We start from the raw sequence: 18,110 nt of genomic DNA, 5'->3' as shown, positions 1-18,110 counted from the left end.
TCCCTGAACATTTGTGCTACTTCCTGTTTACTGTTCTGTCTGCCATCTTTGTAGTCCTTTTGTAGATTTTGAATTTGTTTTCCTCTTGATTGTCTCCCCCAGGTGTGTCTGATCTTGTTATCTTCTTAAGCTTGTTAGCCCCTGTCTATATATAGCCCGTTTCTCTTGTTGCTTTGTCAGTTGTTGCGTGTAATGATTGCAGAAGTGCACTTAATCCTTCTTCGCCAGGACGATTGTTCCGTCGAGTAACACACCCGTGAGTTTTTGGATCCTGTTTACTGTAAGGAGGTTTGTTACTTCAATAATAAAACAATAAATTAATCAATAAAATAAGCATAAACAATAAATAAGAATAAAGTAAACATAAACAACAAAACTAAGTTAAAGCGGCAGCCCCTCATGGACGACTGCCGCATAAACTAGAACGAAAACAAAATAATGTAAATGTCCAGGCCTGGTCCTCTCTCGTCTTGCACTGTCGTCACTCCTCTTATCGTTCTGGAGCTCCTTCTTTGGGACTCGAGACCGGTGTGTCTCGCAGGTGACGCTCATTAACATTCGCTCCCACTGCTCTCGGCTCCACCCTTCTTCACGCCACACTTGTTTTTTAACATACACACTTTCCAGGCAGTTCGCTCATTGCTTTTTATTTCACTGGACTCAGTGAACCTCTTCGCACTCAACATCTCAATGATGGTCCTCGAGGGACTTTACCACCACCACCACTATGTTTCCAAATTCTTCTTGCTATATTAAAACAAATTTAGCATTGTGTCTTTATTTTATTTGATGTAGTGTATTATTTATAAAACCTACATGTTACAATTGCATCAACCCTGTTACCATTATATTTTTGCATTTTTCAATTTCAACAAATCCACATAATCATATAAAATCATAATGATCATCCTTGTAAGATCTCTTCAAGGGTTTACAAATTAAAAACTCTTTTTAATCACTTACAGTAAATTTTTAACAAAATATCTTAACCTCTTTTGTCAATCCTTTTACTATTATTTTGTAGTAAACAAATGATAAATGAGTTGGCATTTGTAGCTGTATCAGCATTAAATTCCTTTTTTGAGAAGCAGTTTAACATCCTTGACCACCAGGTAATATCAAACTCCACTGTAAAACTGTCAACCCTGTTACATATGTAAAGGCGTAATCATATGTACTGTATTAGTTTGAAATTGCACAGTGAAAAGTATAATTTTGTATTGTAAAATATAGAGTAACAGAGTGTTTCCTGTTCATATTAAAATAAACTCTTGTATCTTGAATAAAGACTTATATACCAACATTTAAAATGTCACACAAATTCACCATATTGAACTGAAAAATCACTTGTTTAATGGAATAAACAGTTAACTTATAAATGTTTTGACAAAAGACTCTATAGCTCTTTTTTAGCATCTAGCTCTTTTTTCCATTCTGAAAGCTTGAAATGTTTCTGATCAGCAGAACTTAATATCCTTCCTCAGTCAGGACAAAAAGACTGAAAAAAGACATTTCTCTCTTTTCCTGTGCTGATGGAAACAGATACCAGATACAGAGTTCCTGATTTGTACTTTATGTGGGTCTCACATGAGGTATTTCAGTATGTTCTTACATTGCCTTTTGTCCACCTTCCATCAATGAAACATTTTAACAATATATGTTATACCACCAGCTGACTGCTGGCTGAGGTTTTTCAAACTGAGTCACAGAAGAACAGCAAAACGCAGCAGAACTTTGAGCTGAAAGAGAAAGCATTTGACATTTATGAGTTTTTTTTTTATGAAGCACTCTGACTGTTTTGAAGCTCAGACTGATAACGGATCTCTTTCAGTGGCATCACGTAGAGTATTCATCAGAATTGGCCTGACTTTATTTTCCAGAGACAATAAAATATACAACCGTTTGGATGAGCTGCATGACAGTGCTGGGGAAAGAGATGAGTCACACCAAACTGGTTAATGATTATTATATTATATTATTATATATATATTTATAGACCTGTTGATTTAATATTATAGTGAGCAGTATTATAGGAATTTGTTTTTCTAAATAAGTCATCTAAAAGCCACTCGTCATCTATAAGCCTAACGTGGCTTATTTTTCTTTTGTTTAAACTGCAAATGCTGATGTTTTCACATAGCATTAAATCACATTTATTTTACATGTGGTTGAAAAACTTGTTTGTCACCTAACTAAGACTTGACCCTAAGCCAGTATAAAGTTCATCATTTGAGTTTATTCTATTAATCTCTGCAGCTTTACTTCATAACATTAAGTCTATATGGGCACTGACGTCATTTGTGCTTCCTCGTTTAAAAGATTGTCCTGTTCGGACATGTACGCTGATTAAAATATCATGTGCATTGTGTTGCACACTCTCGTGTGATGTCATGCACAGCTAAAATGTAATAATACAGTACTTATTACATACATAATATACTTAATTTACTTAAGAGCATATTTTTTCGGACACCTAATTGCATGTTGTTTGCATTCAAAATAATTTATTTTATTTTATATTATATTAAATACAATTAGCTGAACTTTATAGGCCTATGTAATTTCATATTTACTTGCATTGTCTTTGAAATATAGTTCAAGTATATTGCTGAATGTACTGACAAGCATTTATGTCACACTAAATATACTTTAATGTCACATTTATTGAAACTTGTACGTAATTTATATATTTGCAATTGTTACAATTTAGTACAGTACATTTAAAATACATTGATAATAAATTGTAATAATGAATAACACAGTTAAAATTATAATCAAGTTTACGTGTGTTTTATGTTAATCAACATATCAAAATAACAAAATTATTAAATATGATTTCAAAATATAAATGTAAATCTTATAAATTGAAATTTTGTAACACTTTTAAAAGTGTACTTTAAGTATGTTAAGAAACACAGCAATGAACGTGTTCTCCTTTTAAGTGACCTTTTATTTTTTTGCAAATACAGTTTAAATTTTTTTTTTTTACGATTCAAAGTACATTAAAGTGCATGTTCAAAATTAAGAGCACTTCTTCCTCACAAGGCTATCAAAGCATTCAGGTGGATAGTAAAATGTCTCAATACTATGTTCTAATGTGTACTTGTTTTTCAGTGCATGCGTGCATGAATAGCACAATCATTCAGCCCTCTCGGTTTCTCATATTACCATAATAGATGGGTAAATGAAAACAGATTCCTCAAGAATTTCATGCAAACATTTTCCATGTGTGTGACTTCATGGCTCAAACTGGAAAATGAACAGATTTTAGACAAGGCAGGGCCATCGTTTGAATTCACAGAGCCTGGGACAAAATATTAAGGGTGGCCGCCATACTTATACCAGTGTACCCAGAATGTAGAGATTCTGTACAGTGCTTTCAAACTGACACAAATGTTCACCAGCTGTCCCCCGCCCAAAAGACGCAACACTTGTGGACACTTGCGTCACTCACTGTCTTCCATGCATCACTGTTTTTTGATTATTTGCTGAGGATTATACTGTTGATTCCACACATGACAATCTTCTGAGCGCAACAGTTTGTCTTTATGCTGTCCTCTTAGCCTAGTTCAGTTGTTTGTCATTTAGACGTGTAAATCAGATGTAAACCCATACACACTGTTCTGAGGAAAATAAAGGATTTGCAAGGATTAGCACAGAACAGCAGATGCGAGGCACTGTCCGAGTTCAGCTGGCACCCTCCTTCACATCTCTAGTCAACTTTTAATCACAAAAGGGGAGGCAGAGGGCAGGTTGGCTTCACAATTATTTCTACGAGCTTTGGGTCTCAAACTGTTTCTTTTTATGACTCGATTTGAAGCATGGTTTAATCTTCTTGTGGGGGGTATTTTAAGTATCATAAAGCACAGAAATCCCCATGTACTATGAAATATGCATGGGCTTAAATACACTTGACCTATATGATGTAATATATTACATGTATACATTTTATATTAGTACACTATCTTTTGATTTTTTTTTTTTTTTTTTTTTTTTTTACACTACTGTTCAAAAGTTTGGGGTTGATAATATTTGTTCAATATTTCTGGAAGAAGTCTCTCACCAAGGCTGCATTAATTAGTTAAAAAATACGGTAAAAGTATTGTGAAATATTTTTACACTTAAAAATATCTGTATGGCGAACCTGAATTTTCAGCATCAGTCTTCAGTGTCACATGTCCCAACTTCATTTTGCAGCTTCTTTTAATGAATCCAGGTAGACAGTTGAGCACACAGCCAACATGAACGAGTCATCTTATCTTGTAAAAGTAGTAAAGCTGGTATAATCTCAGGTCATGAGGGCTGTCATGAGTGAGACATGCTCTCTCATTACCAGACGTCATGTGATCGCTTTCCTTATGTCTCACTCCATTACTGCTGACTACCATGGTACTGTAATACAGTATCTTTAGCTGTTTGACAGTTCTACATGATTATTACCAAATCAGTGTTACATTAGTGAAATTGACGTCATTTCCACAGGTGTCATGTCACTGTCCCGCCACCAGAGGGTGCGATTTAAAACGGCCACAACGTTTTTGATTATCAGTGTTCTAGATCTGTTTTCAGTGATTGCAGCCTGCCAATTCAAGTTTAGTTTTGGCATATTTGAGGTAAACAGTAACCATTGCCTTCACGTGCTGGTCTGATGTCGCTAAACTGGGACCATCAGCACCATTCACGTGCTGTTTGACGCAGTGTCTGGTTAAACAAAATAAACCAAGGAGAAAGAGCCCATGGATGGAGAAATGTTCTTAGTGTGTCAGTCAAAATTGCAACTTTTTGCTTTGTCTCATTAGAAATAAATGAATGAAAAACAGAGATAGAAGCACTACAGCCAAAACGATGCAGCAGCCTAAAGGATTAGATTGTATTCATGTTTTTGCCTTTGCATGCTTTAAGTCACATACAAAATAAGTGAAATCAAACCTGTAGACTTGCATTGAAGAAGGAACTTGAGACTAGAACATCACAGAGACTTGTGATGGTGGTTCTGTCTTTTCTAGCCATATGCCTTTATCAGGAACATCATACATACAGCAATTGCCCCGTTACATTCAGTCTATTTGTATAGCAAGATATATTCTCGTATCATGGCAACACAGGTTATGCTTTCTCAAGGGTAAAGACGTGGTATTTTCCTCTGCGTGGAGATTATTGTAACCTGGTGACAGACTAATTCTTCTTACCACAAACAAACTGTACAGCTTACTGGAACTGAGCTCAAAGCAGGTTGAGGTTTGTAGGGTTTGAGAGTTGAAGTTTTATACTGTCTGAGATCTAGAATGAAAATGGAATCACGAAATCATTTCACAGTTATATGAGATATTTGGGGTTCAAAGGTATTTTCAACAACAGAGTATAGTGAATCATTTTACAATGATGAGTTTAGTGCTGGTAGTAACTGATTACATGTAATCTGGATTAGACCTATATGTAATCAGATTCCCAAAATTAAGTACTTGTAATTAGATTACAATATGTTTTATAATACTCATAAATGGACTACAGTTAGCTATTTTGTTTTTTTATTGATTACTTGATCACATATTATGCACACAATGGCAGTAAATCATTAATAATTGATTGATTCCCCCTATAATTCTTCTTTTTCATCTTTTACATCTTCTTTTCTAAAAAAGACTATCACTTAGATATACATTCAGAATTTAAGTCTTCTAGTTTTGTGGAATTGCACACACACACACACACACACACACACACACACACACACACACACACACACACACACACACACACACACACACACACACACACACACACACACACACACACACACACACACACACACACACACACACACACACACACACACACACACACACACATACCAGCCACTAGTCTGGTGGCTACATGGAAAATTGAGAGGCCACAAAGCATTTGACTACTGTATTTACAGAAATCATTTAACTTTAAAGTAATGTTTTCTCAACATTGCAACAATAAATATTGAATCAACTCCTGAAGAACACATTAAATATGTGTTCATTTAACCATGTATTACTGTCTTTGGAAGGATTTTGTCTTTCAAACACCTTTCAAAAATATTTAAATTTAAAAATTGTATAATTCATTCAATTATTAGCTTTTCATTAAACTCACAAACCTCCTGTATTTCCTTCACGAACCCCAGTTTGAGAAACCCTGACATAATGAAATGTTTAATGCACTTCATGTTGTTGATTGTCATGTTTTATGTTTTGGTTTCTTGTCATTGTCATGTTTCTGTGTCTTGTCATGTGATTCCCTGTTTGTCATGTGATCCTGCCATGTGTCTTGTCATTGGTTAAGCATCTGATCATTGTTCAGGTGTTCCCTGTCTTGTAATTAGTCTGTGTATTTAAACCCTCATGTTTGTACTGTGTCTTGCGTCTAGTATTGATTCGTTCTTGTTCTCGTTCTTAAAGTTGCACTTGGGTTCTCATATCAACTTGCCTCCAGAGGATTCATTACAGTTGATAACAAAGATTGTAATTTTCTTTTTCTGTATTTTTTTTTTTATCAGTATGGTATAATATTATCCTGTTCAATGAGATGCATGGACAAAGTTCAAAAGTAATCTAAAAATAATCTAAAAGTAGTGAGATTATATTACAGAAAATGTGTAATGTAATGGATTACATTACTTACTGTACAGTTGTTTTGTGAATCAGTAATTCTATATAATTATTACTCTAAATAATATATTTCAATTTTAAATGTTCATTTTTACCTGAAAAACTAAACAACAACAACAACAAAAAACCAAGAGAAATAAAAGGATTAAGAAAGTTTTTTTTTTTTTTTTTTTATCCACCACAGTTCTGTGCAGCTCAACAGGTTCTTCAGTTTCTGTGGAATCACGCACTTAGACATGCCTGGACATTTACTTAGTTAATCTAATACCGAAAATGTATTTTATTTCAGCATTATGAGCCAGCCTGTGAGATAACGTTATTTTGTTATTTACTGGAAGAGCGTAAGAGTGTAAGAGCTCAGGGCAGGATAAACTTGCACACTTGAGAACATGCTGTTCTTCTGCTTTTGATTGTCTTGTTTTTTTTGTAACTCAATAGTGGTGTGCAAAATAGTTCGCATGTGAAGTTAGCGCTCTCTATTTTGATTGGTTCTGGAGGCTATACCAGATTTAGAGGATAGAAGAGGGTGAGTGGGGTGCAGAGAGAAAAAGTTAGCACAAAAACATTATTTATACATCATTCATGAAATGCTTTTACCTGAAATGGTTAGCTTGAAGTTTGTTTTAAATGTTACAATTTGTTTCATAATGTTCAGAGAAACATTCAAAAGTAACATTCCCATTATGTTTGCAAAATAATAAAATGGAATGTTCCCTTAACGTTTGCATAACCAAAATTTTAAAAAAAAATGTTTCAGACATTTTGAACGATCTGAGAACATTCAGAAATTACGTTATTATAACTTAAGTGGGGACCTGTGTGCAACATTCACTTTTACATGGTGTATTTACAGTACATTATACATATTTACTTTATACAATGTGTGTCGACAGTGTATTAACACAACCACCCAATAATGGTAAAAATCCACCCGCTCTTCTTTTTTTTTAAAAATCCACATAAATCATAAACAGTCTCAGAACAAGTAGTTTGCAGATAGTAGCTTTTGTGACGTCACATATGCTTAGGCCCCGCCCACGACTGCTGACGGACTCTTCCCTATTAGCATAGACCCTGCCCTCAGTGAGCTGTACACAGTCCGCCATGTTTATCTCCTCGCCAGAGCATTTAACAGCAGCATTCAAGTAAGAAATGTATTCTTATTAAAGTAAAAGTTATTCAATCCAGAGCAGTTTGATTCATATTAACACGAATATAGCAGTAGGTACTGTGTATTACGCTGCTTTTACTTTAATACACAGATATAATGCAATTTATTTCCCTGCTGTTTACGTTCACAGACATAACTGAATGTGTTTATGTGAACTTTGTGTGTTTTTGACAGCCTTTGTGTATTTTACAGTTTGAGCGCAAAAAGAGTGAAAGAGAACTTATTTTTTTTGCTCACGGGACACGGGTCACTGTCTGACATCCAGCTTTCTGTGTGCATGCTTCGGATGTGTGCGCTCTGAAAACCATATATCAGAAGTTTAGACTGATATGGCTTTAAAATGTATGCAGATAATAAACTTTTATGATGATGAAGAACTGCAATGTCACGTGAGTGTGACCGTAATAGAGATGATAATCAAAACCAAACAGATGTTTTAGTTTTTGGCAGAGCCGTAAAGGCTCAGCTCTCTTCTGCAGCTCATTTGCATTTAAAGATACATGCACGAAAACTCATAAATAAGTTTTTCCTTCCACTTAAAAATGTAATATACTCAATATAATAAATGATCTGTGGGGTATTTTGAGCTGGAAGTTCACAGATGCATTCTGGGGACACCATATTACATCTTGTAAAAAGGGACATAAGAGGTCCCCTTTAATATGAACATTAGAAAAATGCTCTTTGAACATCTTATTGTTAGATGGGTTATACTAAAATGTGAATAAACTTTTTCCTTGTGCAGTCATTATTGAATATTCATTATCTATAAAAGCCTTGCATTTAGTCTGCTGTGCTTCTTTCAAGGCCAGAACATTTTGTACAACACATAAAGTAAAAAAAAAAACCCCACCTCTTTTAACGTGAACTATTGTTGGGAGGGGCTCTGGAGAACCTGACTGTGCTGTTTTAACTTTAAGAGCGGGGTTTACAAAAAAGGGAGGGACGTGAAAGCTCCGAGACCGAGCGTGTGATTAGCAGGAAATGCCTTGTTCTTCAGTGGCAGCACTTTTTCTCAGCACTTTTTTTTTTTTTTTTTTGCCAGGCTTTTTCTCCATTCTTGCAACCGAAGCGTCTGACCCTTGATTTAGTGCATATGTTGCTTAACACCAGTCTTAACCAGTACCCGCACAAGACCTGTTCACTTGAGTGCAAGACACAGACTTGTTTTTATTCTCCCATTCGATTTCATTGATTTACTTTTTGCTTCTCATCATACTGTACTCCATAAAGATTAAATGATATGTCCTGTTTGCCGAAGGTGGCATTGGGGAAATGGTGCATAAAATGACCTCACTGTCAAAAAGAAGACTGATTTTCATAGTCAAAGACAAGTAGTCTAATATATCGCTATCTTGGTTTATTATGTTAGACTATCAAACCATACCAGAAGGCTCTGGGAGTGCTGCTTGTAAATCAAGTTAATTGATTATGTCTACTCTACACATATGTTCTGTGTGGCCTTGAGCCCTGATTCGCCACAGGTCAAAGGTCACTCAACTGTCTGCATTCTATGGTATTTAACACAATCCATGAATTTATCCCTTTGTATGACTCCAGGGATAAAACTGACCCATATCATTGCCCCCTTGACCCCATACACAGACTACCATTCAAAACAGGTGTTGGTAAGATTTAAAAAAAAGTTTTTGAATGTTTTTTTTTATTAATTTTATGTTTTTGAGAGAAAACAATTGTGCTGCTTAATATTTCGGTGGAGACTGTGACAATTTTTTTTCCTTCTGTAACATTATAAATGAACTTACTGTCACCTTTTTTTCATTTAACGCATTCTTGCCGAATAAAATACTTTTATTTATTTTTATCTCGCTGATGCCAAATGCTTGGTCGGTATAGTGTACATACAACATACATGCTCTAGAAGTGCAAAACAATGGCTCAGTGTGTGTGTGAAGCTGAAAAAAACATGCCTGAAGTGTTCACAACATTTGCCAGAAAACAATGTTATATTCTGACTTGGCTGTTTCAATTGACTTGAGTTGTGCTGTTCCCTTTCATCAATACAAAACCCCACCACAGAGAATGTATGAGTGCTCTAATGTTAGAATAACAACTCACTTTGCTACTGTATGTATGAGGGGGAAAACTGTGTCACTGTGTCATAAAGAGAGGCTCGAGCTTAGCACATGACTCAGGTGAAAGTCTGAGGACTAAGAGGATCTGGAACTAACCAATCACAAGGCGACCCAATCACGCACGAGTGCTGAAAGAAAGAGAGAGTGAGCGGCTAAGTTCAGAATACAATACTACTGAATACTGCACTGTATACTGTATAATAGCCTACTATTTTTGTAACATGATCATTTATACATCTCTTAAGCAAAATGCTGTGTCGTTGTCACATGACCTCATCTTATTGCATGCTTAATTCAGTGAGTGAAAATATAAACACTTACTTTGCATTTTTAAAATCGAATTTGTGTAAAAATGTCACTATTTGAAAGTCCATTTAGATAATGAGTCAAGCAAGAGACGTTAAAAAATTTGGAGTAATATTACTTGGTTCATTTGTCACACTGGAAATAGAAGATCAAGACAATTGTATTGTATTGTGGGAGACCATACTCAGAAAAGTATGCCCTGTTGTGTAGAATTATGTCCTGTTGTTCATGTTGGTTTAATATAATAGGTCATACAGGAATTCCATGCATAGATATAATTTGCATACTAGGCATATACTGCAGAAATAGTAAGTTATACTAGTAGTATACAATGTTATTTTGAAAACATCTAGAGAATTGAACTATAATATAGGCCGAATAAGAGAGGGATGTGAAATTTAATGGTGTTGATTATTAAAAAAGTCTTTACGAATGTATTCACACCCACAGTAAAAAAAACACTGCTTTGCTGCTTTCCCCCATCTTTAGTGCAGCTGTGGTGCCAGCAACCAGTGCTGTAATTAAGGATACTAGCAGATGCTTGGGTGGTTGAGGGCATTTATGTCCCGTGAGGCTTCACAAATGTTGCTCCAGCCTCTGGGGTGTTGTTCTGACTTTTCACACATCATGGAAATCTCCAGGCCTTGTAGTGGCTTCACATAAGAAAATAATGGACATGTTTGAGACGTCTGAGCCAGCACAGAAGAACTGGGTTTCAAAGAATCCTCAACGCAAATAATTCACATGATTTTTCACAGTTTTTAGTACCCAGTTGTGGGATAGTACCAAGTTTTCAGCCCTCTTTAGTTTTCAGATATATCATATAAGCACATATATAGACATACACTGTTTAAAAGTTTGAAGTCTGTATGATTTTTAATGGCTGTATTTTTAAAAATAAAAAATACAGTAAATTTTTTTTAAATAAATGTTTTCTACTTGAATAATCCATTTTAAAATGTGATTTATTCCTGTGATGGTAAAGCTGAAATTGCAGCAGTCATTACACAAGTCTTCAGTGTCACATAATCCTGCGTTCATGCTATGCCATAATTCCCGGCATTCCACTCGGAGTTGTTCATGTTCATGACTGGGAATTATGCGTTTCTGCAATGTTATCAATGCCTAAATGAATCTGCAGCGGTCACATGGTACAAGTAGGAGCTCTCAGAAAATTCCCAGTGTAAAAGTTATGAGTTCTACAAGGACGTGGACAGGATCATCATTCTAATATGCTGATTCGCTGTACAAGAAACATTTATTAGTATTATCAATTTGATCAAATTGTGTTGCCTAATATTTTTGTGGAAACTTTTTTTTTTTTTGAATTTTTTTCAGGATTCTTTGATGAATATTTATTATGCAGAACAGCATTTATTTAAAATAAATATTTAAAATAAAAAATATAATATATATATATATACTGTCTTTACTGTCTTGTCTTTACTTTTTGATCAATTTAATGTGCTCAATAGAAGTATTATTATTTTCCAAAAATAAATAAAAATAAATAAATAATCTTATTACCCCCAAACTAATATTGGAGGCAATTTTTGGGTTTAATGTTGGATTAACAATTTCCTTGTAAATTCCATGTTTTGTCTATTCTCTTTTATTTAATATATCTAAAAAGGATTGTATAGCTTATATATTTCAGAGTTGATTGTAGATGCTATGATACATATTTGCATTTAAATGAATATACAAACATAAAGTCCCCCCCCCCCCCCCCCCCAATTGTGATGATAATATAGGTTATACACATGCATTAGAGCATGTGATCATGTGCATGCATCTGCATTATGTGTAATGTGCATGCATGTTCTATGTGCACCAAACAACTCTCACTCTGCACAAGTTCTTCAACATGGAATTTAAAGGCAGCATCAAGATTACGCTCAGTCATACAGCAGGAACCTTCAGTCGGAGAGGAACTGCAGCAGAACCCCATCCTCTCCCACTCCCGATTTCACGCTGCCTTTTCACAGGATTACAGGAAGCCATAGTCAAAGAGCCAGTCATAACCAGTCTATACAAACCCAGTCTGCAGTCCTCCGTTTGCTTCATTACCTCCTCTGTTCATTCAGCCTCTGGGCAATGATCACTTTCATTCTTTTTGATTCAATTTCTCAATTTTTTTCTGCCACATGTGGCCTCGTATATGTTTATGTATAAGTCTATTCTCATGCATGCATAGTTAAAACACACATACTGAAAAAACACATGCGTGGCAGTTTTAGATGAGCATGGCGTGATTGCTGTTATATAACCTCAAACCAAAGTGTGCATAAAAGTGTCTGCTCTGCTTGTCAATCGATCACCAATGATGCAGTTGAATGACGCCAGCTGCCGTAAACAAAATGATTGCAGAAAAAGTGCATGTTGCATATTAAAATGCCCTTAATGACGCATTGGATAATCCAGTTGTTGATACCTATAGGTGTAACAAAGGCCATTATTTAGTCAGAGGTTTGTTTCACTGCTTTGTTCCCTGCACCTGGTGATCGTTTCTCCCTTCTGATTGCATAACCATGTTTTTTTTCCTCTCCCCACTAGAACCAGCCTGAGCATTCCGGTGGTCGCCATGGCAACTGAGCATCATCTCCCCCCCCATTGTTGAGTGGCAAGAGCATGTTATCTAAGGGTCACAAGTGAGATGGAGAATCTGAAGTGGATTAAGCAACACTTACTGCTAACTTGCTTATAGTAGTAATGTTTTTTCATAGCACTCACTGATGCATTGCATGCATACAGCATCTCATACGTTCTGTTTGAGGAGTTATTGTGTTATAAAACAGCAGAGATAGAGAGATCAATTAGAAATCCCCATCTTCATCTTCTTAAAACATGTTTCTGCCTTCACTGTCTGTTTTTACAAGACAGGAAGGAAACTGGGTCAGCAGCCTGAAGTGTTTCTCTATGCATATGATTCATGATTCATGCAGTGCTATTATTTGGCCTAATGAGAAATCATCTCCATTAAGCTTCATTGTTATCAACACATAAAATCATTGATTATGCTCAGATTTATTCATGAGCACCAAATGGAAATGCCTGTGCATGTAGAAAAAATGTAATTGAATCATTTTTATTTAAATAAATATCAGTCCTTTATTAAGATTTATTTATACATTTTACAGAGAAAAATGAAACAGGGATATAACTCTGTCATTAACCAAAAACAACAATATTTTATTGCTCATTTGAGTCAACGTATGTAAAACAAGTGCTGATTTTTTGCTTAGCTTGGAAAAATAATAATAGGATCACGTTTTTTTTTTTCTTCAGTCAGACTGATTGTAATCGTTCACCATTCACCACACAACCTAAATTAATTATATTGACTTTATAACAGAGAGTGTAAGTCACTTCCTGAAGATTCATGTCAGAACAATCTTGAAAAGATGATGATACCGGGAAATGCAACAACAGAATGAAGCAAGTTTGAACATGATATAGGCTATAATGATTACAAAAGCATATTAGTATTATAGCTATTTGTTCCAATCTCAGAATTTAATCATTGAATGTTAAATTAAATTAGCATACAGAAGTTTACCTGTTGATTCAGAGAAACTTTCTTTTGAAAAGGCTTTTGGAATAAAAATAAATAAATGGACAGCGTTTTTTTTTTATTTTAACTTCAGATAAATTAAAAAAATCTTTTAATTTACGATATTAATATATAACAGCCCAGCATAACTTTTCCCAAGCACTGGATAGAAACACCATTCTAATTTGTGATTGGTTGGAAGGCATTTTGGGGAGCCAATCACAAGGCATTATGACTTGTCAGTCTGTCAGGCATGGGAATGTAGGTAAAAGGTTCCACAACAAACTTGTTAACCCTGCCCCCATCGCGCAGAGAGAAGCTCATAAAGTAAATATTTTTGTCCCAGGAAAAATTGTATGTTCCTGCACTTCATAGAATGAAACCGAGACGCCCCTTTGTTCCCGTTTGAGAGCCAACACATAGCGAGTAATCACACAGTGAATGGGACTTCGTGTTTATGAGTTCCTCGCAAAGAGATTAAAGTTTATCGATGATGTTGCAAAAGTTTAGATGCAAACTCAGCGATGCAGGTTTGAATAGTTGTTTGCACAATACGAGGTTGCAGAAAGAAAACATTTGAATCTCTCCTTTAACCAACCAACATAGTAACACACGAAGTAACAGTCCACTGCAGAAAAAAAGTGTTTATGAACACTAGAGATCACAGATTTATGTATTTTTAAATATGTAGGTCTCTTACAAGACCATAATGTGTTGCACAGGCAAAATAGAGTTTTTTTTTTTTTTTCACCTAAACTTAAAAAAAAAAAAGTTCCGTCAGTATACTACACAATGTTCTCTTGTGCAGATGTAAAGTTAGTGTTTCATGGACATTTAACAGGTACTAAGCAGTTAAAATGTATTGTGTTCTTGAGAATGAGAGGCATATCTCAAGTTGGAGTCCATCATGAATCTGTGTAAAAGTTATACTCACCTTGCCCCATAAATTCAAAACTTTGTTTCTTGGGATGCTAAAATAACATTAAAGTCAAATCAGCAAGTACAAAAGCAAGACATGACTACTGCACAGTTAAAGAGGAAGCACACAAGACAAGTTTGTGGTAAAAATAAATGTTTAAGTCTCTTTTTTTTTTTTAGCAACTTCAGGTTTAACAAAACAGATGCAGTTACATCATAGTAGTAGACAAAAGATCAAATCCTTGATGAATCAGGGATTTAACATGACAAATAACAGATCCACAAGTATAAAAACAGGACAGTTATTGGGCCTTGACTGAAGTGTACCGCACATGAACTGTGTACAGTCAAAATGGATAACAAAATTTGCCATTTAATACACTATCAGTAAGATGCATTGAAACATTACATACTTGAATAACCAAGTCAACATACGCAACAACTAGCTATTGGTTTAAAAGAAATTAGATGTCTAGCCTTGGCAACCCTAGGTTCTTCTGTGCACCTGACAAACATCTCAGTCCATCTTAACTACCAAAAGGTAGGATCATGGGATCAGCTTTCAACGCTATTGTTAACATCCACTCCCCAAGAAACAATTAAAATGAGGGGGGAAAAAAAACGAACAACAAAAAAAACAGGGGAAAAGACATGCCCTGCAACACCATGTCCCCAGTCAGATCAGGTTAACTTCAGATTTAATCTTAAAATGTTAAGTTGACCAGTCAACTTCAGCGATATTAAAATGCCAGGTTAAAACCACCCTGAAAGAAAACAAGATACAGTACTAATTTGGCTTGATGGCCATTTAAAAAAAAAAAAAAAAAGAAAAAAAAAGAGGGATGGCAAGAAGGGGAGGGAAGTTCAGTCCAGGAAGAGAGAGATCTAGTAGTCCACAGGTTCTTCACCCTCTTCATCAAGCAAACATGTGCGAATCAGGGCCTCAGTGACCGCATAGGGGTCGCAGTTGGCAGATGGACGGCGGTCCTCGAAGTAGCCCTTCTTCTCTTGTCCCACTGTTCGCGGGATGCGGATGCTAGCACCACGGTTGGCTACGCCTGCGGAGAACTCATGAATGTTGGAGGTTTCATGGTGGCCAGTCAGTCTACGGGCATTGTCCAGGCCTCCTTTTGGATCATAGGCACGGATGTGGTAGTTGTGCCTCTTTCCGAGCTTCTCAATACACTCCTCAATGCATCTAATTAGAAGGAGACGACATGTAGTCATTTAATAGTATGGGTTACAAATATTTTTGAAAGGCAAGCAAGCCATCTATGATTGGTACTTACTTCAGCCCACCATCTTCCCGCATTTCCTTGGTGCTAAAGTTAGTGTGGCAACCAGCGCCATTCCAGTTGCCTGGGATCGGCTTAGGATCAAATGAGGCTACTACACCGAAGTCTTCACAAACTCGGTGCAAGATGAAACGAGCTACCCACAAATGATCCCCCATGTTGATGCCTTCACAGGGGCCAATCTGGAATTCCCACTGCAAAATAGGAGGGTCACGTTATAACGAATCAAGAATTAACAGAAGAATTGAGGTCACATTCCAAATAGGTAATATTTGGATGGCAGAAGAGACTGGGACAGAAGTTACCTGGGCTGGCATAACTTCAGCATTGGTTCCACAGATCATCACACCAGCATAGAGGCAGGCTTTGTAATGTGCCTCCACAATGTCTCTGCCATAGGCTTTATCTGCTCCAACTCCACAGTAATAAGGTCCTGTAGATATCAGTGGAGCACATTAAAGACCATACATCTTCAGAACATCATTGATAATGGTCAAATGTGACAGTAAAGGAGCGGTTTTTACCTTGGGGACCAGGGAACCCATTGGAGGGCCAACCAAACGGATGTCCATCTGTACCAAGGATAGTGTACTCCTGCTCCATGCCAAACCAAGGGGTCTGATGGTCTACCATTTCCATGATCTTTTTACATGTATGACGATGGTTGGTTTCTATGTTTAAGACCAGAATAGCAATAAGTCTTAAAAAAAAAAAAACAGATCAAACATACACTGATGTCATCTTATCCTCAAATAAACGTACCAGCAGACTTCCGGTTGTACTTTAGCACCTCACACAAGACCAATTTGTTGGGGTCTTTGCGGAAAGGATCCCTAAACATGGCAGAGGGGATGAGATACATGTCGCTGTTGGAGCCTTCAGATTGATACGTGCTGGAACCATCAAAGTTCCACTCAGGAAGATCTGAATAACAGAACATGATTAGAAGCCATTACTTCAAAAATCCCTTAGAATTCCAAGACTTGAATATAAATCTATTAATGCATTGTAAACGGCTGTGGCGTTGTCCAGCTTACCTTCAATGCTTTTAGGCTCAGAGTCCAGCGTCCTGGTCTTGCATCGCAGTCCTTCTCCAGTTCCGTCTATCCAGATATACATGGCTTGTACTTGGTCTCCCTGAGGCAATTCCATATACTGCCCTTTTACCACTTTACTCAACTGAGCACTGGCAGACGTGGCCATTTTTATTACAATAAAACACCTAAACAGGAGGAAAACAGATATAGTTTAACATCAAGAAGTCTCACAAGAATACTGAACATATTGCACTTCCTTAAACTTGGATAAGCATTGAAGCATACATTCAGCACAAGGATCAATAGCTTAAATGAATAGTTAACCCAAAAATGAAAATTCTGTCATTTACTCCGTTCTAAACTAGTATGGGTTTCTCTTCCACTGAACAGAACATGGCTATATTTTGAAGAATATGGGTGACTGTAGCCATTGACTTCCATAGTATGAAAAATAAAAATACTATGGAACTCAATGGGGCCCATCAACGGTTTTGTTACAGACATTCTTCAAAATATCTTTTGTGTTCAGAAGAACTTTATACAAGGTTGGAACAACAGGTGATTAAATGACAGAATTTAAATTTTGGGGAGAATTATCACTAAGTACAATACCAAGCACAAACAAACAGATGACAATTTAATCAAACAGTTAATCTCAGAAGAAACCTAGATATAAACAGCATTGATTGGATTGACCGTTTGTTGCCAACCAGGTAATATAGAACGATTGATTTGCTGATTGCAGTATAAAACTGTTGGCTTGTGTGTTGTGTCGATAGAAGGGTAACGTTAACGTTACCGGAATCTTACAAATAAGGCGTTGGGAAAGACTAGACCACGTGCTTTGCAATCTGCATTGGGAATTCTCTTTGCATTCACTTGTAAAAGGGTTGTTCGATCAGTATGATAAACCGCTATCAATATTGATCGCACAAATCATTAAGTCGGCGCAAAAAGCATCATTGCTGCTCAAAGTCGACGCTTTCCAGCGCATCCCCTGGAACCCTAGCCGGTAACCATGGTTACAGCGCGGCAGTATTACATCATAGAGTGAAGTATAGATAAACAACGGTGGTGTCACAAAACAAGTCAATTT

General features: G+C 36.3%; 1 protein-coding gene across 2 annotated transcripts in view; it reads right to left on the bottom strand.

Moving 5' to 3' along the window:
• Positions 1-17,752, bottom strand: part of glula (glutamate-ammonia ligase (glutamine synthase) a) — a 116,724-nt gene extending 98,972 nt beyond the window's left edge. The window contains exons 1-6 of one of the 2 annotated variants that reach the window (XR_014206631.1): positions 17,015-17,752; positions 16,740-16,901; positions 16,502-16,648; positions 16,283-16,410; positions 15,972-16,171; positions 15,010-15,880 (exon numbers count right to left, since the gene is read on the bottom strand). Coding sequence is in view for 1 of the 2 variants with exons in the window: in XM_082172183.1 (XP_082028309.1) it covers positions 15,568-15,880; positions 15,972-16,171; positions 16,283-16,410; positions 16,502-16,648; positions 16,740-16,901; positions 17,015-17,180 (1,116 nt within the window). In the remaining variant the exon portion in view is untranslated. Of the gene's footprint in view, positions 1-14,819; positions 15,881-15,971; positions 16,172-16,282; positions 16,411-16,501; positions 16,649-16,739; positions 16,902-17,014 lie in introns of those variants that run through there. The other variant, XM_082172183.1, reaches the window with a different exon arrangement.
• Positions 17,753-18,110: the final 358 nt, after the last annotated feature.

Source organism: Leuciscus leuciscus (assembly GCF_965113295.1).
Source record: "Leuciscus leuciscus genome assembly, chromosome: 6".
Classification (NCBI taxonomy): Eukaryota; Metazoa; Chordata; class Actinopteri; order Cypriniformes; family Leuciscidae; genus Leuciscus; species Leuciscus leuciscus.
This window is presented reverse-complemented; position numbering and strand designations above follow the sequence as displayed.